The 25,747-nt window shown below is 47.3% G+C and overlaps 1 protein-coding gene across 11 annotated transcripts in view; it reads left to right on the forward strand.

Moving 5' to 3' along the window:
- Positions 1–25,747, forward strand: part of LOC109645447 (nck-associated protein 5-like) — a 104,401-nt gene that overhangs the window by 70,201 nt on the left and 8,453 nt on the right. For 10 of the 11 annotated variants that reach the window (XM_069520987.1, XM_069520986.1, XM_069520984.1 and 7 more), the window contains 11 exons: positions 3,950–4,040; positions 7,186–7,365; positions 9,346–9,414; positions 11,154–11,192; positions 11,373–11,492; positions 15,790–15,894; positions 16,587–16,775; positions 16,928–20,484; positions 20,933–21,038; positions 22,058–22,145; positions 25,323–25,643. In XM_069520987.1, the coding sequence (XP_069377088.1) occupies positions 3,950–4,040; positions 7,186–7,365; positions 9,346–9,414; positions 11,154–11,192; positions 11,373–11,492; positions 15,790–15,894; positions 16,587–16,775; positions 16,928–20,484; positions 20,933–21,038; positions 22,058–22,145; positions 25,323–25,643 (4,865 nt within the window). Of the gene's footprint in view, positions 1–3,949; positions 4,041–7,185; positions 7,366–9,345; positions 9,415–11,153; positions 11,193–11,372; positions 11,493–15,789; positions 15,895–16,586; positions 16,776–16,927; positions 20,485–20,932; positions 21,039–22,057; positions 22,146–25,204; positions 25,644–25,747 lie in introns of those variants that run through there. The other variant, XM_069520994.1, reaches the window with a different exon arrangement.

Genomic DNA, 25,747 nt, shown 5'->3' on the forward strand with positions numbered 1-25,747 from the left:
GCGTGAGACGCCACGAAGAGTTTCTCCTCTAATTGTCATGGTGCGTCCCGATGATCCCCCTCATTGTTCACCTCCGTGATTCATTGTGACTTCAAAGCTCTGGACAGCCTGCGATCATGTGTGTGTGTGTGTGTGTGTGTGTGTGTGTGTGTGTGTGTGTGGAGGTGAGGGGGGTGTGATCGCCTGAAGATCGTCACACCTCAGGCTGGAAATTGATTGGACCCTTAATTGTATTTCCTGCTCTGCTGACGAATGGCGTGTTTGAAATTCAGTCTGTGCGGCGCGAGGGTCAGGAGAGTCAGGATTTGCTTTCATCTCCACATACGTGCCTTCAGAACACACACACACACACACACACACACACACACACTCGTCCTTGCTCCCCTGAATGGTGTTTTCAATAGGTCGTTGACGAGCGCTTCGAGATTGATCACACCGTCACACTGAGCAGAGCAGATTTTTTTTCTCTATCAACTAATGCTCTGTCATCTGAGTTATATCCAATCCATCATCTGCATTTAGCTCCGTCTTTCCTGTAAATAGCTTTCAACTGTCGGAATTTACGATACTGACGAATTGCGCTGTTTTATTTTATGGGATGTTTTGTTCGGACACTCGTCTCGTTCTCCCCTCTGCAGGATTTACCGCTTCTGAAACTGATATTTGTTTACTTAAATGTGCTTTTCTACGTTTTATTAACTCGTAATTAGAGCTCCCACAAATACTTTCCAAGGACGTCTCAGTGATTTGATTGATAAGTGTTGGTATTAGTTGTCAGCGGGACATTAGTAGTGACTAGTGGGACGTGGCTGTCCACAGCAGGAAGAGAAGATGATGAATGGATTTAAGGCACAAGAGCAAATATCTCTGCAGAACTAATGTTGTAATATTAAGAGAATGAAGTCGTACATTCAGGAAGAATCAGAAGAAAGTTGTAATATAAAGACAATAAAACTATAATGTTACAAGAATAGAGTCATAATTGTAAAGTAAGTTGTTTTAGGAAACAAGGAGATCATGTGCTCTCCATAACTTCTCTCCTCTGGATCTCGAATGTGATTGTTTGTTGAGAAACTCTGAAAGATCTTTAAACATGACACAGATGTGACCGACGTTAACGTCACAGTCGACCGAACGTTTTCTTCCTCCGCTGAAAAGTCTGTTTGGTTCTAGTTAACGAAATGCCGCACATTCCTCATTTTAACATCTGATATCGAACCTCCGTCCCTCAGTGTCGTCAGGATGCGTCCAGCGATGCAGCTGCAGACCCGTCTGCCCTCGTTCATCAACACAAAGAGTCTCTTTCAGGTGCGAGTGAACGCTACACCCCCCCCCCCCCCCCCCGACACGAGGAAACAGGCATCTGCCACTTAATAATGTCAAGGTCACTGAGGTCTCACCAGAGAGCATGCTGGGAAGTTTGTCTGGAACTTATGCATGTGCGACCACGCCAGCTACGAAAACAAAACGCTGCTATCATTTGTTCAGTTTTTCATTCATCGCCTCACTGATTTGGCTTCAGGTACGAGCGTCATGATAATTCTGACTCCATCTGTTCGCTCGCTAATGATTTCCCACATTTCTCATTTCAGGCTTAATTTTTTAAACACATTCACAAATTTATCCTGCATCAACCTCACATTATATCCGTCACTGACCGAATCCACAGGATGGCACCATTACATTTTCCTCCTGCTTCGGATCCAAGAGAAACATTCACAACTTAAGAAATACTTTGAAAGTCTTTATTATTTTGCAGCGGTGAGAAAACTTTTGATCCAGTTTGGCGGAAGAGTCGTTGCAGATTGTAGAAATCCTTTCAAAAGGATATCAAACCGTCACCTACTCTTCATGCTCATCATGTCTGTCGTCCAGTCGTTGACCCCAGTGTCAGCGTCTCCGGACTCCAAAGCCGTCTGTGTCACGTCCTCTGTGCTCTATAGGATGTGCTGATTAAGGGCAGCGTTTAAAGCAGGAACCGGAGCAATCTGCCACCAGCTCCGCCTGACGCTCTGCTCTGCCGGCGTTCAGTCAGCAGCGAGCGGCCCGATTAACAGGCGGCTTTATGGCTCAGCCGGGACAGATGGTGGAGCGAGCTCCATCCTGCCTGCCTGCGCTCATTCTCACCCACTGCCAGGGCCGATCACAGGAGATGGGACATTTATTGTATAACAAAGTCTGGATGAAACATATGCATGGGAATAAACTACAGAATCCACATGTTCACAGTGTTTTCTTGAAATTTGTTTCAAGGAATTATTAAACCAGAACGTATAGATTATCATATACATTTATTTTTTTACCTTTGGACGGAGCCAGGCTAGTTGTTTCCCTTTGTTCCCAGTCTTTATGCTAAGCTAAGCTGTCTGGCTGCTGGCCACAGTTATATGTAGAGGGAACAAACTGACCAGAAACCATCTTTGCTCCATGTCCCATCTGCTGACATGGCTCCATCTTGATTTCCAGTCTATGGTTCACACATGTTGTGTCTGTAAATGTGTCAAGAACCTGCAGAGGTTGGTCAAACCCTATTTGTCAATGATTCACGCTCTGTTTATTGACTCGACAAGTTGCAGACTGTGTCGCGCGCTGACAAACACATGAGTCATGGTTGGAGACTGGCGAGACAAAGAGGTGATGGTCCTTGTTAACACAAACGATTTGCAGCAGACTGAGTGAATCACTCTGAGTCTCTCCTCACTTCGCTGTGAATCCAAAAAGTAAAAGAAGAAGCAGAAAGTTGTCGTGAAATTCAGATTATTCCCCCTGTGGTGTGTCTCTCCCCACCTGCCGCCGACTCCCTCCTGACTGTCACATCTCATCATTTCCATTTCCAGGATCCCGGCCTGGTCCCAGATCATCTCACGTAGCTTATCTGCTGCTGTGCCGCTCCATTTTAATTTTTTTTTACAGGATCGGAAAGTGAATCCATGTCGGGTCAGAGTTCATCCTGTAGCTGGAGGGATGAAGATGGCGTGTGGCTCTTCATTCAGATGGAAATAGGACGAGGCATTTTTTTTACATGCGCTCTCTGGCACCTGTTTTGCATGCAGCTTGCAGCGTTTGCAGCACAAAACAGAGGCGCAGATTGTTTGCGAGCAGGCCGGGTCTCGAAGGCCAAGGTCACTCGCTCGGTGTTTGCTGCCGTGATTGCACTTAATTCAAACCATCAGCACACACGCATGCGGCCGTGCACGGACAACCGCCCACAAAATCATACACAATAAGTTAGTGACTCCTATGTTTGCACATTTTGTTCTCAGTCCAGCCGCAGTGCACCGAGCAGAAGTTAGGATTTAAAAAAGGAAATAAATACCGCTCGTCCCTCTTTTGTCTCTGGCGCCGATTTAGTCCCATTCTCTTTACATTTCCTCTGCGGGGCGATTTACGCTATTACACAAAGTGTAAAAAACACATTTGATGATCCATTTCAAACAACAAACAGCACATAAAATAGTCGAACCGCTGGAAAATAGATCCCATTACAGCACCTGTGAGCTCGCTCATCATTCGGACGCCGCTCATTTCAGACATTTGAAATCTCTGTAACTCTGAGGTCAGGATCACGCTGACTGTTTCTTACAGAGAGGAAAAAAACGAATCCCAGCTAAAACTGCTGCAGCGTCTGAGGAAACAATGTTTTGTTTATTCAGAAAAATCCACAGCTTTCACTTTATTTTATCCGAGGCCCGGTGAGCTCGTCGTACGAAGCAGAACGAGGAGAATGTTAGAGTTGAAGACAGGTGGCTCACTGTACCCTCTAGTTAATATGAGAGGCACGTAGCTGCAGAGCAACGAGCCCTGACGCTGCCTGGATAATCTCACGTGTTTGGCAAAAATACCACAGCGATGAGTGTTTAACACTGAAAACTAAGAAGTGTCAGCAACATCGTGTTCTCTGTCACCTCCTGCTACATGTTTGATTTAACGTGGTGTCTTGTGTGTGCAGGATGGAAGAGACGGTGCGGTCGCTGCTGCAGAATCAGGGCGTCCTGGAGCAGACTGCTGTGGACACAGTGGACATCATGAAGGCCTACAAGGTAAAACACCACCACTCTGGAAGTCTCCTCTCCAAAACACGTCCGATCGCTCTCTCGTCCGAACTCAAGTGTTGTAAAACAAAGTAGCTTAAAGTTTTCCCTGAAAACACTTTATGGTAAAAGTAACTGAATCTTAAAAGATGAGAAAAGAAACAGGAGCTGAAGGAACCTGTGAATTCACTGATCATTCACATTAGACATCTTGTATCTTTGAGTGTTCGAACGAATCCAGACTGAGTCAAGGTGAAAGCGTTCGTTGTCGACCTTGTTACACAAGAGAAATAGCTGCTGGGATTTCTCGGAGAGGCAGAGAGAATAAGTAATACTGTTTATTTCTGAGGCGCGGGGTCGTCTTCGGGGTCGCACTTCACAATTTAGATCTTAACGTGTTTACTCGGTGAAATGCTGTTGCCTCCAGACTACAGCTACACAAGCAGCACCTCCTCTCCTCCCAACCTTTTATTTGCAGCCTTCATGATTATACGTCTGCAAATATTTATTAAGGGTATACACCGGGCGTTTTTCTGCACAGGACAACAACAGCCACCACGTTATTGTCTTCAACAACCGGCGATGTCTCCAGGGTGCGGCAGGAAAAGGGCACGACGAGGACAGAAAGCCCGCAATAAAAAGAGCGTCCGTATAAGTGACTACATCCGTCCGTCACTGTGATTTAAAGACAGAAACAGATGTAGAAAACTCTTTGAATGATGAGAGCAAATAAAAGTGGGCAGTGAGAAAGAGACCAGCACTTTCCAGAACATGGACGAGGAACGTGGGATTAGCAGCCGTGATGAAGACACTGTCCTGAGGCGCGACAGCTTCATCGTGAAAATGTGACTCTGGTGAAACATGTGTGGAACGATGACAGTGCGTTAGTATGCAAATGATGTGAAGTCTATTTATGATCGAATCATTGTGTTTAGTTTCCCTGTTATTTGACCCAACAAGCAGCAGGAACCAGAAAACCATTTGGTGTTTTCTCTTGACCGAATTAATAATTCCCAATTATAATATATTAAAATTAAAGTCAAATGGAAATTTAAATTAAATTTGTGTCACTGTCGCTGTTTGTCTTGTTGCTGGAAGAGGAACAAGGTTAATTAAATTAGATTTAATTTACGTTTATTAATTTACTTTTTATCCACTCGGGTCATAACTCACTATTAATTTTAGCTCTGTGCTTGTCCACATATGGATCAGCAATGACAATCCTCATTGACACTTAGCATGATTGCAAATAAAAAAACAAAGAGCAGATAAAACTCAAGTCAAAATAAAATTACACATTAAGATAGAAGACACTCAATCAGTTATTTATTAATAATATTAACTGGAAGCTCATTTCACCACAACCCCGTGATAGGAAGAAGGTCAAACTGTGACGTTCAAGTCCACAAACTGATTTGTAAACATTTGAGGAGTTTGATATTTTTAATTCTCTTCTCTCTCCCGCCCTGATGAACGCTCGGTGCTGAGCTGTACTCACGCACCTCGGTGCTGTCGAGCAGAATGGACCTGCAGGGTTATTATGTTATTCCCAGTTGCTGTATAACTTATCACCGTCCGTTCCTCAGCAGCGATGTGCTCTCGCTGCAGCTGTGTTCTGTGTATTCAGCAGACAAACTCAATAACTTGAAAGGGCAGCGCGAGGAGCGAGGTCCCCACCACCACCAACGCCTCCCTCCCTCCCTCCCTCCCTCCCTCCCCACTCTCTCTCTGTGGAGATAATTACGCCATCTGATGAGCCGCCTCTCAAAGCCGACCGCAGACTTCACAGTCCAAACAAAAGCCGCGACTATAAAGCGTCGCCTCAAACTCAGTCGTCTGCTGCTGTCAAACAAGAGTGAAAACCTTGTATATGTTTAGAAGATGGGATCAGAATGAAAACACGTGCACCGAGATATATCACGCTCCGAGCGTCAGGCCCGATAATGATGAGATGGAGGTTCGAGGTGAACAGCACCATCGTGAAATTCAGTGCATATTTAAGAAGATGAGAAATGGCCGTCGTCGGGATTCATCTTGTTATGATCTGATCCGTTTCATGCTGCGACTGACGACTTCTCTCATCATCAGTTTGTCTCTCAATTGTTTTGTCTGATTAATCGTTCAACGACCAGCCGAGCAGGTCGCCGGAAAAAGTCTGAGAGGTCACGAATCGATCGAAAGGTCAGGAGGGAAAAAAAAAAAAAAGTCCTGCCGCTCAAGTTTACAGTTTTTCTGACGTTGTACTTTTTTTTTTTAGCCAGCAGGGGGCCCTCCGGATGTTCCAGCTTCACTTTAAAAGAGCTGTCATGTGGCCCATCTGTATTTACAGTCAATTTGCCATTATTTTTGAATTCTACTTTTATCCCCTCAGACCTTCAGCTTTCACAACAATGGTCCAAATGTTTGACTTGTGTCCTGTAGCTGAATGCAGCTGCTGCTTTCTTTAAACCTCGAACGGCTGCTCAGGTGAAACAAGGTTTCCCAGAACCCCCTAGGCGACTGCGACCAAAAATTCAAATGATAAATCGATGAACTATTTATTCCACCTGTAATTGTGTTTGTTTAGCTTGAACGTTGCCGTGACGATGTTCAGTGGAAGCAAGACGATCCGAAGAGGCCTCGGGAAAAGATGCGATTAAAATCTCTTGAGTGTGACAGGGAACTCATCGAGTTTTCTGTCTTCCGTTCGGTGCTCGCCAGAACACGCCTGATTAGTAGCTAATTATTACCGGCAGTAAATTATCACACAGCCGAAAAAGAAAAAGAAGAAAGAGAGGAATCGAAATCTGGCAGAGAGCGAGAGAAACCCTGTGAGGGCAGAGCCGAGGCTCCAGACGAGATGAGCGTCCTCAAGGTCACTGCCACTCTTTGGAAAACAATGAAACATGATTAGGGATTAGGGGATGTTTTGGAGCTCTGTCGCTGAAGCTGCCTCCTTGTTGTCCCATCTGCCCATCTGATCCTCTCTCCACGTCTCTCGCTCGCTCCTTCCCTCTGATTCTTGCCTCCTCGCTTCTTTTTCATGTTGTCGTCCCCGTCTTTTGAACGCCTTCCTCCCATCTGCTCAGGTTTTTACTTTGCCAAATTCCCCCTTTCCTTCTTCTTCTTCTCCTTTTTGCTTCCCTCTAACCTTGTCTCGCTGTCTGTGCTTCAGGATAAACTCTCCGAGGAAGTGCAGAAGCAGCACGACGGCCCCGGAGAGAACGGATCCCCGCCGGCGTCTCAAGCCGAGCCGGACCTCAGGCTGCCGCAGAATGCCGATCCTGATGCCAGCCAAGCAGAAGAGGACAAAGACAAAACCAAGCTCCTTCTGGAGCGTCTCAAGGCCCTGGAGGTAACGACTTCACCAGCACACGGTTTCTGTTTCCCTTCTACCTTCACTTCTTTCCCTTTGTTCCCTTTATCTCCACCCACCTTCTCCCTGCTCAGTCCGTCTTCACTCCTCCACAGTCCTCCACGTCCTCGCTCTGCAGCCACCCCTGGCGATCCTCCGCGGGCCGGCCTGTCTGGCGGTTGTCAGGGCGCGGGGCTTGGTTTTGTGTGAAAGCGTGACAGCTGATCATATTCTCCAGCTTTCATCGTTCGGAGGGCCGAGTCATCCCACGGGAGTCGCTGCGAGGCCCTCGGGCCGTACTCCGGCTTTGCTTTAGTTTCCTCCACGCTCGGGAATCGAAGCTATGTCCGCCGCCAGCAGCGGCAGCCTCAGTCGTCCACGCTGATGGTTTTTTTTCCTCATGCCACTGGACACCATCCTCTCAGATCTCTAAAGCAATTAATAAGAGTGAGTTCTGGAAAGTGACCACTGCCCCTCATCAGACAAAAATCTTCTCATCACAAATCATCAGGTTATTTACTTGTTGCTGTCAGCGTCTAACAATGACTGACAATCGTCCTTTAATCAGAAAGTCCCTGAAACCACCGAGAGTTTCATGGTAAACACACAAAGAAAGAACAAATTAAAAAGAACGAGAGTTTTCTTTACGTTGCTTCCTGTCTCTCCAACGTGTCACTAAATCCTCCCTGATAGAAAACACTCCCTAGTTAGAGCAACGCTGCAGATAATTGCGTTTCGCTGCTCGGCTCTAAGTTATCGTCAGACTGGCAGCGAGTCCTGCTAATCGATCTGATGAAGCACATTACCTAAACATAACGTTTTCAAATGGCTTTATCGAAACGTATCTGCCATTTTATTCCATTCTGCCGTGCAGCGTGATGGATGCACCTCCGCGGAGACGGAGCAGGAGCCGTACATCATCGCCTCGCTTGGCGCACAACGTCCACTGACACTAAGTGAGCGCTGCCCGGCTCCGCTGGTACTGTTCATTAACTGGGCTGGAGAAAAAAACCCTGCGGGCAAATTCATGCAAAAGCAAATGAAAGGTTCGCACTCGTTGCAGGAAGAATAGAAGTAGAACCACTAAACTGATTTCCTTGATATTTTGTTCTGCGACGCGCGCCGCATGTCAGAGCGACATTAGGATTCTCGTTCCAGCGTTTAAAGGCTCGTGTGTCACTGAACAATAAAAGCTGCGGTAACATTCACGTGGGGGTTGAGCTGACATAACACATCTTGTAGCGACAGAGTGAGGCGTCAGAAAACACTTTGTGTGATGACAGAGGTAGAAAAATAGTCTCCCGTGTGGGTTTATCTTCTGCTGTGTGAGGGAAAAAAAATCAATTTCAGGGATTATTTTAAATGCAAAAGTGACTTTTATCACATGAAAAGTAGAAATTTCATGCACAAACTGACACTTGAGGAACGCCAGTGGTCTTTAATCCCATTACATCCGTGTTCCAGGCCTCCAAGTTTTAATTAGTCTCTGTCTCTGTCGTAATTGGATGTTTTGGATTGTAATTATGTTTCCCACGTTTTCATCAAGGGTCTGGTAGTTTCTACTAAAGGGCAGAGGGCGATGGAAACAAGGCCGGCTGACAGCTCCTAATACGCTGCCCACCGCTGACAAATTGGAAACTCCCAGAGATCAATAGGGCGCCGCCTCGGCAGCTTGGCAAGTGGAGGAGATATTCTTATTAGGTCCGAACTCCAAATGGCCCGCTGCCGGCCCAAAGTTCACCATCATAACTTCCATCCCCTTGACCTTTCCGTCTCTGGTTCTTTGTAAATGTTTTATTGGCCGTCCAGGCTCAGCGCTGACATCTGACCTTCAGCGGAGCAGGTCTCCTCTTTGCCGCGGCTCCCCTTGATTGCTGCTTCTGTCTCCGCCGCTGTTGTTTTTGTTGCGTCAAATGTAACCAAAGTCCCCGTGAGGTTTGTGCCGCGCTGACTCCGAACGCCTCCGTGTGTTGTTTGCAGGAGCAGAACTCGACGCTGGCCTCGGAGAACGAAAGCCAGAGGGAACAGTACGAGCGCTGTCTGGATGAGGTGAGTGTTGTTTGTCTTGTTTATCTGAACCAACGCCGCATTCAAGGATGCTGCGCGACCCCACAGATGTTCTACTCACCTTGAGAAGTACGCGAGTGTGCGTAGGTGTGTCCTGACTCCACGTGAACAGAATGAGCAGAACATTGAGGTTTTAATGAGGTCCTGCTCTGCACATCGTGTTCCCCACAGGTGGGCAATTTACTGGAGAAAGGCGGAGGTGAACCGTTGATATGAACAATTAACCTAGAAAAGCACCATATTTCTCTCCTGGCTCACTTTAATAAAGACGTTTGTTTCAGTTCCGCTACATTAAGCAACAACCTCAGCTCCCTGACGCCTGATTTATGCGTCAAACTTTGTTTTCCCTCTTTTTAAAAACTCTTACGCACAAACAAGGAGTCTGGACTTAAGTTGGGGGGACGAGGTCCATTCGATAATTAGATCGTTGTGCTGAGATGGTAAAAATACACAAATCACATTCTGCTCGTGTCATAAAAGCAGAGATCTCACTGTTCGATGCTTAAAACCGGCCCATTATTTGCGTCTGGCTCATCCTTACCCTGACGTGAACTGGTGGTTTACATAACAGTGCCGCTCCTCTGCCCTCTGGTTATTAATGGGAGCCTGATAAGTGTTGCTCAAGGAGCCACATGAGAGGAATAAACCAGCGCCGCTGCTTCGAGAGAAGCATGTCCGGCGGGGACGGGCTGCACAGTTTGTCCTGGAACCAACAGGCTCAGCAGAGTGAGCCGACCTGCCCCGCAGGGTGGGGGAGATGGGTGAGGAGGGAACAGGGGAGAGACACAGAAGAGGGGTGAGGAAGAAGATTGGAAAGAAGTGAAAAAATATGAGATGGTGCTGCAATGTATTTTCAAGTTAGAGTCTGCATCCCCCCACGGATCATATCTGGGGGTGAATTCAGCCCCCGTCTCCTCTCTCTGCTTCCCTGCCCTCACCGAGACGACTCCGCTCGGCTTCTTCCGTGTTTACCTCTCAGCTGCTTTGTGGTTGTTGTCTGTGGAAGGAAGGTTTTTTTGCTAATGATCTGGTTTTAACGATAGAAGCGGTGTGTGTGTGTGTCCCTCCAACCGCTGCGCACAACAAAAACCTAAAGCCTGCTTTGTAACAGAAGGGATGTCTATGTTTTTTATGTCAGACCAGCTGCACGTGTAAATATTTGTGCGCGGGCAGACTTGTTTTTCGTTTCGCTCACTCACATGAAAGTCGGTAAGAATTCAAACTCTCTGTCCGAGGGACCATCACGCTTTTGTTTGATCGCTCTGTTATTTTACAAGAGGCAGATCTGTAACTCGTCAACGCCGGTGTCCTCGTTTCACCATATTTACTCCCGTCTCTGCTCTTTCCATAAACGAAAGTGAGTGCACTCAGAGCAGCTGATGTGGCTTCACACGTTGTTAATGGGCAATCAATGGGCAGTAATCGGAGACGCTTCTCCTTCAGCGTTGCGGTCTAAATGTGGGCGAGTGTGAGCGTGTGAGACCAATAAGGCCTCGGCACAACATCACTTAAACCAGGAACACCTCTGCTCCTACATCACGCTGTCGATACAACCATTAGGAAGTGAGTTAGACACTAGAGGACATGTCGTGTGTGTGTGATCATAATAATTCACTTCATGTGTAAATTGGGTTTGTCTACAAAGAGCCTGTGAGGGTCATCACAATTACATTAACGTGACTCTTCTTCTTCTTCTTTTTCTTCTTTCACTTCTTTTCAAGGTGGCGAATCAAGTTGTGCAGGCGCTTCTCACCCAGAAGGTTTGTCTCTTATTTCCATTTTTCCGGTTTGACCATCGACTGCAGATAAAGACAAATGACACGTCTCCATCAATCTCAGCTGTCAGTCATGACGTCTCTTATTTAATGTGTACTTACAGTTCAGGGGTTTGATGACATGTTCTTCATTGTGACGCTCTGACTGTGTTTCTTCTGATCCAGGATCTGAGGGAGGAGTGTCTGAAGCTGCGGACCAGAGTCTTCGACCTCGAGCAGCAGAATCGGGCGCTGGGTATTTTGTTCCAGCAGCGGATAAAACCGGCCTCCGACCTGCTCCTCCAGGTACGCTCGCCCACGCAGAGGTTCACACCTCACTGACTGTCACACTCTGCCGTTAAGGAGATTCACTGGAGCGAGTGGGGGCGGGGATTATCAAATTACTGTGAGGGGAAAGGCGGACTCACGCTAAGTCGTGATTTATTCTCACAGTCAGTCGGAGCTGCTCTGGATGCAGAAGTTATAAATTAGCCACTGAGCTAAACAGCTCAACAGACCTGAGGGATGATAGTTGTTCTTGGTCGCAGAGACGCCGCAGTGTAAACCTACCCACTCACACTCAGCCTCGCCTGCACGCGCTCAGGTTTCAAATGAAGCAGCGGCTCCTGCAGCACACACGCCTGAGCGCTTGTTCTCATGCATTTGAAGTTGTTTTTCTCTTTGGGTTGTTATTAAAGTGCTCCGGGGTCTCAGCCACAGACAGAGGCTGCACATAAGACTGTAAATACTTTGATTTAAGAAAACTTTCTCTCCTTTACATCAATCTTTTTTTTTTTTTTGTCTCTGTCAGAAGCTGTTTTCTGGTCGGCTTTGAAGCAGAGATGAAGGAGTCGTTTAAAAGCGTGAATCCCTTGTAGTTGTTTTGCTTTATCTGGCTTTGTGGTTCAGGCTGAGGTTGCATGTGCGCAGTTTAAATGTTCTTATTTTCTAAGTCTAGGATTCACATATGCACAAACTTCTAAAAATCTTTCTGCGGGAAGAGACGAGTTATCACCTTCACATCCCACAAGATGACCACTGCACTTAGATTCTCCTCGAACTCCACATTCTCTCATCTGAAGGGGCTGAAAAGTGCCTCGGTTCATCTGTTTGATCCTTTTGAAAAACTCTGAGGCTCGTTTCAGTCGGAAAATGTGCGGAAAATTGAGTTTGCAAAAACGCAGCAGGAGATTGTCCTGGTCTCGTTCACATGAATAAATTCTGCTGCGGAAAGATCAGTGTTTAGTTCATCCACACCGGCGCTCGCCCTTATCGCCAAAAGCTTGGAATCTCCTCGTCTTCTCCGTGTACAGCTCCTCTTCTTCACCCTGAGACATTTGCATTCCTCCAGGTTCACGTCCGTCAGGTGTTAGAACCTCATCAACACGTCCTCTCGCTTTCTCACATGAGCTTTTTTCCAGACATTTTACTTGGACACTGGAAAAAAAGTTCTGGACATTCTGGAGTCAGACATTTCCGTTCTTACTTACAGCTCCTCCAGAGAATCTCAGGAATACGTGCAGACCTCAGTGCAGCTTTGAAAGCAGCTTAATTTACTGAAAGTGTAATTATGAAACCGACAGACCTGCCACTGTATGTTTAAACCCGTTATTGTCAACTGGCATCGCAGGCCAGTGGGCTCAGTTTGAGAAGTAGGATTTCATTAATAGCGCAAATTGCCGCGGGGCCCCCTCGCTGTCAACATGAAAAGAGCATACAGCCACAAAGAAAAGAAAGAGGGAAACAGAGCCGTCAGTCCTTCTCGAGTGGAGGAGAAAAGAGAAATTGTAGAGATGAGGATGAAAAGAGATGAGGCGAGCAAGGGTAGATAAGCGGGGAAGGACGGGAGGGTGAAAATGGAGAGGGATGAGATAGCAGAGGACCGTGAGCGCCGAGACGACAAGGAGGTAGAAATGAAAAACTCAGGGCAAAATAAAAAGCGGCAGAAATGGAGTAAATGGAGTAAAAAGAAAAAAGAAAGGAAGAGGAAGGAGAGATAATATGGCTGTGGGTGTGTTGTAAAGCTCTCTGTCACCTCCTGCTACTTTCAGCTCCATTATTGGACAGACTGGGAGATCGTCAAGTGAAACAGCAATATAAAAAGCCTGAGGAGCGATATTGATGACACCACTGTGGGGACCAAGAGGGGCCGTCTCACTGGAGATGTGAATTCAGCCTCTCAGAAACACGATGGACTTGCATCGCGTTGACATTCACACATGAGTGTTAACGTGTTTTCTTTGAAAGGGATTCAGCGGAAAAGAAAATCCCAGTTTTTTTCAGGGACGGGGAGCAGCACTCCTTTAAATTCTTTGTGTAAATGTCAGATATTAGCAAAATACGAACTCTGCCGCATTTCTGAAGGTATCTGTTTGTTTTATTGATAAAAAATATGTCTGAGTTTAATTTCTTTTTCTCTCCCGGAGCCTGAAGCAGAGAGATTTACTCTCACACACACAAGTGTATCGTTTCCCATCTTTCTCTGGACCTTTTTGCTTATCGGTAATTAAACGTTCTCTCGTTCCCCGCGGGGCGTCTTGAGTTTCTCTGATAAGGAACCGTGAAGCGTTTGATGGCGGCTGCACCAGTCGTGCACCTCCACCGACTTCAGCTGCCTCAGTTGCGTTTTCAAAAATGATGCCACGTATTCATTTCAGGAAAACCTGGCATTGACTTAAAAAATGACGGTTGTTTTCTTTAAACCGCGGCAGCCGAGGGAAAATAACCAGTCGCACAGTCCCATCCACTTATGCTGCTTATCAAGTATGACAGGCAAGTGGCAATTGAGCGGCCCATTACCGGGACAAATGCTTCGCCATTTCCGAAGCTACTTCAGGGCCCCAAGGACACAGCACGAGCGCCTGTGACCTCATTACTGCAGGCTGTGTAGTCACACACTCGACGCTGCCAAAAAGATCCATTAGCTGAAGTTTTCTGCAGATGAAATTCACAAGAATTCAAGAATTAATTTCCATGAAAGCATTTGCAGAGCGGATTATTTAAGATAGACACTTAAATATGTTTCATCTTTGTCTCATTTCCTTTTTTTTTTTTGTGTAGTGTTTGTTGTGATGAATCGGACACATAGATCAGACTTTATGTGTGTGTTGTGTGTCTCAGGACGCCTCAACCCCTGTGTTTTTGACAGCAGGTGCCAATACTGATATATTTGTTTGGATGCTGCTATTCTCGGCTGATATTCATTATCTTGAAATACGACCGCTGTCAAGCCCAAACCGACACAGAACATTCGCAGTAAACCTCTAAATCTTTCTTGAGAGGGACACGGTCCTGCACTAATGTCATTATTCCCGACTTTATCCAATAATTAATAAAAGGCCAATATTTGCATGATGTATTACAGCCTTCCGGGCATTAATGGGAATTTTTAGATCTCGGCCTTGAACCTGAAGAAGTTCAAGCGGCGTACACCCGCCCTTGTCATCTACCGTTTCCTTTGACTAACCCCCCCTCAGTGACCCTCTGACACTATTGACTGAATCCTTGATGAGGCTGCTGAGGAGGTGAAATCCGGCACGCTGCGATAAGATCATAGCCTCCTGTGACACCTCAGCCACTCCCTTCCAGAGTGGATGGCGAGGAGCTGCAGGGATGCGGCATCGGAGCAAATTTCAATTTCATGACTTTAAAAGTGGATAAAAAGCCATCTGCCGTCTTTAGAGTCCAAACCAGTGCGGCCGAAAATCATACGAATCCACCACATCTGCATATTTGGTGATTTTAATTCCACAAAATTCAGAAATACACTCAATTAAACAAGGTCATCAAGGTTTTCAAACACTGAGCCTGGTGGCGATGTGTTTCCATGGCGCCGTGACCAAGTCGCTGGCGGTTAAAAAGTCGGCCCCTCTGAAAGCTTCATCACGAGCTCGCATCGAAGATTTTCCAGGATGTTGAAAGTTGAGGAGAGAAAAATGAAGGTCACTACCTTTCATACAACACAAACACGTGTGTGAGTGTGTGTGATTGTGTAATTTTTACTCCTGGCATGAAACGCGGTGTAAGATCAAGTGTTTTGTTCCAGCACATTTCCAGTTTAAGTTAATTTGAGCGCAGGGAACGTTGTGTAATTAAGCTCAGGGATTAAAACGTGGAAATATATTTGGTTTTGTATCCTCCTCTCTGAAGAGTTAAATAACAGAGGAGGCTGCGGACGAGCGTATGAATTAAAGGAAAAAAATCAAAAGGAATCCCTTACTCCCTGATGCAATTATTTCCGATTCACATTCTTTTTTTTTCAGTCAATGACATTAATGACTTTGAGGCAAGAATCCGAGCTCTGTGTGGCGCCGCTGAAGGGAATCCGATGTGCACTTGTTCGGCTGTCAAATTATTGTATGTGGAAAAAAATGTGTGTTTCGATATTTATGATTTAGCATAAGAGCCGACAAATTTTTATAAATATTAAATTTGAAGTGGTTTTCTGAGACGCCACAAAAAGAATTTAACGTCATATCTCCTCATCGCTCTTTGTTGTTGTTGTTGTTGTTGTTGTGTCCATCTCCGATCATGCACTGACGCTCCTTTTAATTTCCTGAAATCCCCGATGTTCACGACGGCGTGTCCTTCCTTTGCCTTTCAGAAACTCCACTCCCGCATCATGGATCTGTCTGCCGCAGACTTACTTCTGGAGCCGGAGCGGAGCAAGGCCTTCTTGCTTTCCAGGAACACGGACTCTCCGTCTAATGTGAGCTCAAACACGCATGACGCAGGGCGCTATTCTTTTTCTCCGTCGTGTAATTCGTCCAGGTAGCATAACTGCACCCCTCAAGAAATCATTAGAAGATATTAAAATACAGAGCAAACAGCAGGGGGCCGTGACCCCTCCTCTGCCCTCAGCAGGAAGAGCCGGCACTAAGAGGAATAAATCCTTGTCATATTACCAGAAAAGCATCGATTGAGACTCGTCGTCAGTAAAAACGACTCCATAGGACACTGTGGTACATTACTCATCTTATGTATTATGCATTAAGGTCTGAAAATGAGTTTGCTCTATTCTTTTGAGCTTTTCCCCCCTCGGAGGACGTCACCTGATCAACTGGGAAGACGACCGAGGAAATGAAATAATAATACTGTGAATTATAAATCCTCAAGTTACGTGAATGTGCCAGAGAATCACATCCTCTGGAAGAGCACGTGTTAAGTGATACACACAAGTGACACTAATTGTGACAGTGGATGGATCCTGTTTCCTTATTTTGAATCGTTTATTTGCATAATCAAATTTTCTGCAATGAGATGCAAACTGGATTTGCTGTCTTGCGGTGACGTGTAGGTGAAGTGTAGAAGAGAAACTTACGATAAGACCATTTATTTTCCGAGGGTTAACGAATTTTTCCTGCACAAGATGTCTCTCTCTAACGTCACGTCTCCTCTCAGGAGGTCCAGTCGAACGGAAAGTCCGGTCTGCCTGTGACCAAGTGTCTGAGCCAGCTGAGTCTGACGGTGGCGGCGCCTGTTTACCCGCGCAGCAGCTGCAGCAGCAGCGAGTTGTCGCTGTCGAGCGCATGCAGCGAATTCTCCAGCGGCTCCTACACCTGGAATGACGGACGCTCCTGTGGGAAAACGGTAAGCACGCACAAGATCCCTGATACAGGTTCTTTAGGAACTTTGATTTTATTTTTATTGCCCTAATTAATCTAATTTCTTAGATGAGCGTTTAAAAAGCAGCAGGTTTTGTGACATTGACCCTTTCTGTCTTTGCACTTTCCGCCCTGTAGTCGTCCCTGACCTGGGAGAAGAGGCTGAGTTTGGGTTCATCAGCTCCCAGTAACATCTGCGCCCCACCGGAGGAGCAGGTGCCCACACGACGCAAGGAGAGCCACATCCTGGAGGGACTCAGAAAGCTTCAGAGGAGGAGACACAGGAGCTCCTCGTGTTCATCCAGGGTCTCAAGGTCAGGGGACAAAGACTGCATGAACTCCAACGAGGGCATCTACTCCCTGGGGATCAAGAGCACTGGCAAAGGGGTTTCCAAGCCCACACAGGAGGGGAGAACTTCTGCTGCCGGGGCCAAGAAGTTCTCGTATGATTCTGATGATGCAGACGATGAACTGGCACATTCCAACCGTGGAGACAACATCCCCACCAAGGACGGATGGTTTTACTGTAGGAGACGCTCCCGCAGCATCTCAGAGAGTTTATGCAGCTGGGAGGGGATCCAGGACGGTGGAGGTGACTCAGGTCCCGTGGCTACGAAACAGCCCTCAGGTTACGACTCGAAAGAGCATCCTGAGAAACTCATGAGCTTCATTAACAGTTTTCTCCCTGAGGGACGGCGGATGTCAGCTTTTTCCAAACCAACCAAGCTGCACCACAAGCCCCCTGATCCTGAGGGTCCCAACCACCTCTCTGATGTGGACGATCCAGCGCAGCTCACCTCTGGGTCCAGTGACGTCCGCATGTCCTTCAGCCAGCCAGCAGAGCAGGCAGAGAGGGACTCCAAGAGGCTGTCGAGGGAGGCTGCCAAGCTGCTGGCCCAGCAGTGTTTGAGACGAGAGCAGGGACGCACCCAGTCTGCGGACGGGAGGCCCCGACCTTTCAGCTTAATTAAGGAGCCCAAAGTGGCCACATGCACTCAGTCTGAGGAAAGTATCCTGTCCATATTTGACGCAGAAGGAGAGCCCATCGAACTTTGTGCTCAGAAACTCACAGCAGGTGCCGGGTCTCGACAGGACGTTCAAGGTAGCAAAGCGGTTGCTGATTACACGGAGCTGGTGCCGCAGGAGAGACCAACGCGACAGACGGCAGCAAACACAAGGAACTACAGCGTTCTCGAATCTCCGGAAAAACCCTCAGAGTATCAGATCAGGACGAGAAGGACGAGCAGAGAGAGCAGTGCAGAGAGGTTATCGATGCAGCTGACTCCACAACGGAAGCTGATCAAACCCCCGAGCAGCCGAGCCACTAAAGGCCTCTCGATCCCTCCCATGACTGACTCTGCTAGTCCGAAGTGCAGCGGTTCGAAGATACCAGGTCGTAACAAACCTTCTGCTTCCCCGCTGAGACTGTCTAAGGGCTCCTCCGCCGAACAGAGCAACTCAGGACCCTCTGGTCAGGAGAAATCCCCCTCCTCCTCTTCGACAGTTAAAATCTCCAGGTTCATCAAGACGCCAGGAAACTCCCAGAGCCCGAAGGCAGTGAACTCCAAATCTCCCAGCAGGGCCGAGTGGAGTAAGGCCTCCTCCTCCTCCGCAGGTTCCCCGCACCTGTCGAGGAGGCACCTGGAGTACGCTGACAACGTGGAACAGCCGACCAGAGACAAACACTGTGAACCCAGCAAAAACAAACTCAGGTCCCCTTCTCCTCCCCCTCCCCCGGGCCGCACCACCTCCTTGCTCATCAGACCAAACTACGAAGGGTCGCCTCAAGCACATAAACCAGGCGCAGCTCAACAAGCCACACCGACCACTGTGAGGGGCCCTCCCCCAAGTTACCACACTTCACTCTTACCAAATATGCAAAGTACTCTGCCCATCAAGGATAAAGACTGTTTAGACTTAGATGCCGGCTACGGGACCGCACTTTCACCTCAGAAACTGGTCGACAAAACCAGTCAGCACCTTCAAAAGTCCCCCGCCATGACTCAGACGTCGACGAAAGGCACTTCCAAGCGAATGACCACGAAAGACTACCTCCCCCCTGCAAACTCAGGGTGTGCTCCCGAACCCGAAACCGCACCTAAAGGCTCTAAGAATGTCCCTCCTCCCTACAGTGCCCTCCGAGGCTCCGCGCTCCAGAGCTCATTTGCAAGTAAAAGAGGATCAACCCACGAAAATGTGCATCACTCAGTGCAGAAGGCCTCTATTAGTTTACCTGTGGCGTTTCAGGAAACCCCTCAAAGTAAGACAGAGACGCAAGCTGTCGTCAGTCCACCCAGCTCAGTCATGATGTCCCCGAACTCAGCGGAAAAAGCCTCAAAGACTCGAATCCCGATGGGGTTTAAAGCATTTTTAAAATCTCCCCCCAGCCATAAAAATAGTCTGTCTGTACCAGGAAAGCAAGAGAAAGATCATATCAACTCGGTCTCCAAGGAAACAGTGACTTCAAATGCTTCGACGCAGTGTGACAGCGTGCAGCCGGCGTACAGTATTGATTCCCCCTCCAAGATGTCCACGACAGAGGGGAAAGGTGACGTCCAGAGTAGGTTACTGGAAGGGGAAGCTGCTGAGGAGGGGGATGTTTGCGATAAGGGGAAAAGGAGCAGTCAACTTTTCTCTAGATCCATATCTGTCACCACCAAACCTCATCTAAAGCCGGCCCTGGGGATGAACGGAGCCAAAGCCCGCAGCCAGAGTTTCAGCACCAACTACATCGAGAAACCCAACATCAACGCCCTCGATGTGCCGGGAAAAATCCGAACGCAGATCATCACCAACTCAGGTGAACGCGGGAACTCTCTCTCCAGACAGGGCTCCCTGGAGGTGCCCAGTGTTGTGTTAGCGGAGAGCCAGGTCCACTCTCCCAGGACCAGGCTGAGCCTCTACGGCGGCATTACGGGGTCCAGCGGTCAAAACGTTCTTCCTGAGAGAAACTCAAGATCAGGCCCTAAAGGCGAGGGGTCGCAGGGTGCAGGGAAAGGGGAGGCGATCACCTCCCCATCTCAGAAGGAGGCGCGTAGCTTACCCATCAGCGACAGGACTGGTTTGAACAACATCCGTAAGCCGGCAAAAGTTGCCTCTCATCCGCAGCTTCAGCCTCCGTCCTCTTGTGTGTACAGCTCAGAGAACCCTGTGCGGGAGGCGGTCGGCATAGCAACCACCGCTAATGAGCAAGACTTCAGCAGGGAAGTCAAAACTCAGACAGACTCGCCAAACAGACCTGCAGATGTGGAGGAGAAGAAAGTCAGCCCCACGACCTGCACTATTGAGGAGAAAGTCATGATGGGAATCGAAGAGAACTTGCAGAAATGTCAAGAGCAGGGCAAGGTCGCCGCCAGCGAGGCCAAACAGAAGACCGGGCCCTCTCTGGCAAACTGGTTTGGCCTCCGCAAGAGCAAACTCCCGGCCCTGAGCGGCAAGAAAACGGACGCCCCCAAAGGGAAGGACGAGAAGAAAGAGCTGAAGATCGGATCGGTGCTCGGAGGGAAACAGATGAAGTCTGACAAGAAGAAGGACAAGAAGAAAAACGAGGAGGTGCAGACTCTGTCGGAGATGAACAACAAGCTCAGCTCCATCATGGACCACTGCAACAATCAGATGGGTCAGATCGCCAGTCAGATCCAATGCTCGACGGCGTTTATCGGCAAAGACCAGTTCGTGAAAGAGCTTCTCGGCAGGTGTGTGAGACAACATCAAGAAAATCAAACATGAACTGAGCTGGAATGGATTTTTAAATAACTAAAAAAATACAAATTCAACCACACATAAAAAATAAACAAATCTTTTATGCAAAGACATAAATATATGGTTTATTTTAACTGCAAGCATCAGCTAACAGATGAATTCTACTAAATTAAATTGGAGCCTCTGCTTTAGACCTGTGTTCAGAGAAAGCGATAACCAGCTACAACAGCATCTGTCTGTTTGAGTTACGACTCCACGGTGAGCGTCCGCACACATCGTCACTTAGAGCATCTCCGCTCTCTGTTCCCCTTAAAATGAATTAAAGCAAAAGTAACGAGCCTGTTCTGAAAATATAAGGAGCTGAAAAATCTACACCGCTGCTTTCTACCTGCTGAGTTGATAAAGGAAACAAATCTCTTTTCTTTCTTTTTTTTCTCGCAGGACGGCCGTGAAGGGCAACTGCGTGTCTGCGCCGCCGCCTGGAATGTCCACGCCGAAGAAGCACGGCGACCTGAAGGGCGACATGGAGATCTGTCCAGATACGGCCGTAAGTGTGACAGACCGACTTCTTCTCGGTGCGGCTCGTCTCTGTTTGCACACACATGCGGATCCCCACAGGTTTCCACGCTTCAACAGAACAAGTACATGTCCACAAACACACCCACGATGCAGCATCACATCCCCCGAAGGCTCCCTATCGATTCGCATTGTGCTCTGACTCAGCCGGCGATTCATCGTCTACTTTTTCATTATCAGCCGAGGCCAGCGTTGTTGTTGTTGTTGATTCCACGAGGCTGAGGGCTTTTAGGCTGCATCTCTCACAGCCCATCAGGCCAATGCACGATACACCAAATCAAATCAGGCTTCTCTCAGCAGCTTCTTTACCTTCACGCTGCAGGAAAAAACGCTTAAGTTATGACCTTGCGGGGTTATTATATATATATATATATTTTTTTTTAACCATTATTATCTGTCAGTCAAACGGCCTGGAAATGTCTGAGAGGCTGAGAGATGCAGAAAAAACAGAAAGTAAAAGGAGGCGTCAAAAAGAGTCTCGCCACATAATGCAGGAAATTTAATCCCGACGATGGTGAATTTGGATAACACGGAGGAGGCCCTTATCGCAGCCACTCTATTTGACAAAGCAGCCATTTAATGCGGTTCCGCCGAGCCGTCGCTCTATCTCCTCCCCACAGAAATACAACAAAGGAGGGACACTTTATGATACAAGCTCCTCTCACACCTCCCCAAAACTGCTTTTTTTTAAAATAACCCAATTAAACTCAAGGCAGAAAAGAACGACAATCTCCTCGGTTCCTTTTGAGCAAAATACGACAAAGCTCATCTGGGAAAAAAACACAGCGGCCGATTCTTCCAATCAAAAGAAACGTGAGTTTATACAACTCACTTATTTGTGTTTGTTTTTATGGTGTTTTTAGATTTCAGTGGTCAAAGGTCACTGCAATGGCTGGTGGAGGCGTTACATCCACAGGGCGGTAATTCTAGTGATGTATTATGGGATGTTATATCTACTATTTGACGTTTGCATTGTTGTTAATATTCCAGACCCTGCTCATGACTCAGAGGATCAACCTGAGAGCTGAGAATGACGACGCACACATCCAGGAAACAGCTTGTCAGGATCACATGATCGGTAAGCTCCCGATTTACCGCCGGGACATTTTAACAAAAACGATCATCTGCCGCACGACTTCTGATCCGCGCCCAAAGTTCACGTTGTCTGTTTGAAACCGCTGCGTCTCATATTCACCTCTCCCGGTAAAATATTTGTTGTTGTTGTTTTTTTTTTCATCTTACTTACAAAAACGCTGTCACTAACCATCGGGCATCAAGCGGTGCAGCGGAGCATTAGCGTTTACAGTTGTGATTTCCTGACGTGTCTGACAACTCAATTCCTCCGCCAACACCTTCTCCTCTCTGCCAGACGGGTTTGTACTGTGGGGAGATGGCAGCGGCCGCGAAAAACGCTGCGCCGCCATGTGATTGATGTGTGCGTGTGTGTCGGAAGTGAATCAAGCAGCGAGATGTGATGATTGTTGTTATTGCAGCCGAAGGATCCCGCCTGTTGTAGTGTATAATGCAGCGAGTGGGTGGAGAGGGTGTAGCTGCTGTTCAGGGGATGTGCAGCGCGGCAGCTTTGTCACTCAGGCGGCTGCTTGACACTTAATTCTGGTTATATATATATTTCCACAGTCGTGAAGTGAGATGAGCTGAGAGAGATTCATTTGAGATGTTCAAAGTTATGTCCTGATATTGTAGCTTTAAGATCAAGGAATGGAGGATTTCTTTATTGTGTCCACGCAAACCTGAGGAGACAATAAATACAGTCAAAAAGACGTTAAATAACATAGAAGCAACAAATTAAAATCACAATAAACTGTTTATTCAGCTGTTAAAGTAGTTTGTCGTATCGTGAGTTAGCATCAGAGCTGCTGCGGATTTTATTCTTCTCAAAATATACAAACTGTGGTGATTGGGCCGAATTTTAAATGGACTCAAACATCGTCCGCTTCTCTGAGACTGAATGTGTCGGAGGAATTAATCTCCACAGAACCAGAAACAAACTCTCAGTTTCACTCATTCTCGTGGTTTTGAAGATTCGGCTCAGAAGCAGCCAAACGAATCGCCTCATTTCAAGAAAGAGTCGTTTAGTTTGAGGCTCTTTTCACGGCTGGAGCCACGGTGGCCAAAAATAAAGCGGTTAATTGTGTCTGTGTTCTGATTATCTGGCCGCGCTCTTTATATTCTGCCAGCGAAGCACTTCCACACAGCGGGAATTCAATGTTTCATAAAGGTTTCTGCTCCTCAGCTCTGGTGTCACGTCTCTCTAAAGACCGGCAGTGGACAAACTCATCAATCATGGAAATAGTTTGCGTCCAGGAAGTTTATGATGCAAACACATTCAAAGTAAAGTTATGGAGGCAGACTTTTAACTTCCCTCTGGTCACTTATCAGAAGAACTTTTTAATGGTCTGAAGTAGAGGATAACTTTAATACATCTGCAGGGGGTTGATGTATCGACGAGCAAAACTAAAAAACAAAATATCACCGCCTCTCATGAAGCCTGTTATTGTAATTCAAATAACCAATTAAAAATTCAAGAACCATCTAAAATCACAGAAATTATCTTTGAGAAACTTTTATTTCATGTGTACATATCGTTTATCTTCATTTCCAGTCGATAAAAAACACGTTTACTTCAAAACTTACTTCCTGAGAATTACATTTGCTCTGGATTTAAAAACAAAACGAGGTCGTTGTTGTCGTGTGATACTCGTGTCTGTTGTGAACATGTGACTTTGTGTAGTTAGTGTCCGTAGTCTTTGTGTTTCCACCTGAACGTTGACACAGAAATATCTCGTCCATGAGGTTACGCTGGTTATTGATGACTCTCTCTTCTCCCCTCGACACGTCCCGGTCGCATGAAGCCAATTTCACACGGCGGAGGAACCAACACGGCCTCTCTCTCTCTCTCTCTCTCCCTCCCTCCCCTCGAACCCTGGAGGTTGTAAACAGGAGTGATAGGGAGCTCGTGAAAAACTAGATTATGTCCAGTTGTTGTTGCCTCTGGGTGGAATTACTGTGGACCTTGTTATAGTTTGGTTATAGAGGGTATTTTGAACTGCCAGGCTTGGCATTCAATTACACAGCTGTGTAATCTATGGCGCTCTCTGCCTTTCTCTCCCACTCGGTCATAAATAAAGCGCGGACGTCAACGACACTGAGCATTTTTAAAACTTTGTCTGGCTTCTCAGTGAGCAGATATGTGCACACGCAACAAACCATCCGGGCAGAGAACATGCTTCACGTGTACGTCCCGACACTGACGACTCATTCTGACATTAATGACACAGCGTGAACTCTTTGAAGAACTTCCTTAAACCCCCTCATCTGTGAATATCTCGATAGTCGGCTGCAGATTGGCAGCGAGAGACGAGCCGGGTTTATCCTGAAGAGACAACGGATCAATAGTTTCAGCTTCAGGCCCGAGTGTAAATGTTTTTTTTAGGGATAAACTGATTCTGAAAATGTGCCTGTGTTTTTTTTATTCCCCTCAGAATTGAGAGAAAAGTTTTATTCATTGAAGGAAGCGCTCGTGAGGAGTGTTTGTGCCTTTCCATCGAGACAAAGCTGCACAGTTGAGAAGCCGAGCCTGTCGATATCGATCCTCCTACACAAAAACAGAAATACAAACACACGCTGGCCAGCTTCCAGAGTTTTTACTTACCAATATTTTAACTGCAGAGGATTCTTCACCTCGGAGGGAACCGTGGAAGATGCAGAAATATGGTTCACAACTTCAGGCAAAACAAACAAACTGGTTTTGTTTCAACACGTTTCTACAAATTATTTCTCAGCGAAAAAGTTAGAAACCAGTAAAAACCGGCCGCTGCAACTGCCGGTCATTAACATTCACAGTTACAAGGACCTGAGCCGCGCTGAACGTCCATCTGTTCCAGCTCGAGTCCGCGATCTGCAGACCCGTGGTTTCTGAACAACGTCCATCTGTTGCTACTCGCCATCCTCGCTCTGGATTACTTCCCAGCATGCACTCTGATGAGACGGGTTTCTGGCCACTCGTGTCTGTGTTTTTTTAGAAATGTGCAGGTGACACCTCTGCAGTGAACATATCAAATAAAAATACTGTCTGTTCTCTCTCCTCCCACCGGCTACATGTTGACCCCGCTGCAGACGCACTCTTTACTCACAACCCCTTCCGATGCATGTGAATCCGAGCCCTCCCTTCTTCTCCGTTGTCGTGTTTTCCCTGCTTCTCCCAGACATCACACTCCTCTCCCTGTCGCTTCAGGCTCCGGCTGTCAGATGAGAACCCTGGACAGCGGCATCGGCACCTTCCCTCTCCCCGACTCCGTCACCCGGGCCAGCGGTCGCCACATCCCTAAATCTGAATCCAGCCCCGATGGGGTGACCGCCAGCTCGTCCAAGCTCGATCGGGAGCCTCCCTCTTCTCACCCAGACCCCTCTCACCCCGACGTGAAAGTGCCTTCCCTCCCAAAAACCCGCCTGCATGCCCCCACTAGCATGGGTCACTCCCTGTCCGACCCCACCGTGACCCGCAGCAGCGACGCCCAGGACGCCGAGAGCCGCCTGCCCAAACTAGCAGCCTCAGGTGAGTCAGGATCAAGCGTTAACAATCTGAATTACTCTCTCTGTGTGAATGTACAGTCGGCGGTGGAGACGACTATGGAGAAAGATTTTCTTGTTCCTCGTATT

The sequence above is a fragment of the Paralichthys olivaceus genome, chromosome 24 (genome assembly GCF_024713975.1).
Source record: "Paralichthys olivaceus isolate ysfri-2021 chromosome 24, ASM2471397v2, whole genome shotgun sequence".
In the NCBI taxonomy this organism is placed as follows: domain Eukaryota; kingdom Metazoa; phylum Chordata; class Actinopteri; order Pleuronectiformes; family Paralichthyidae; genus Paralichthys; species Paralichthys olivaceus.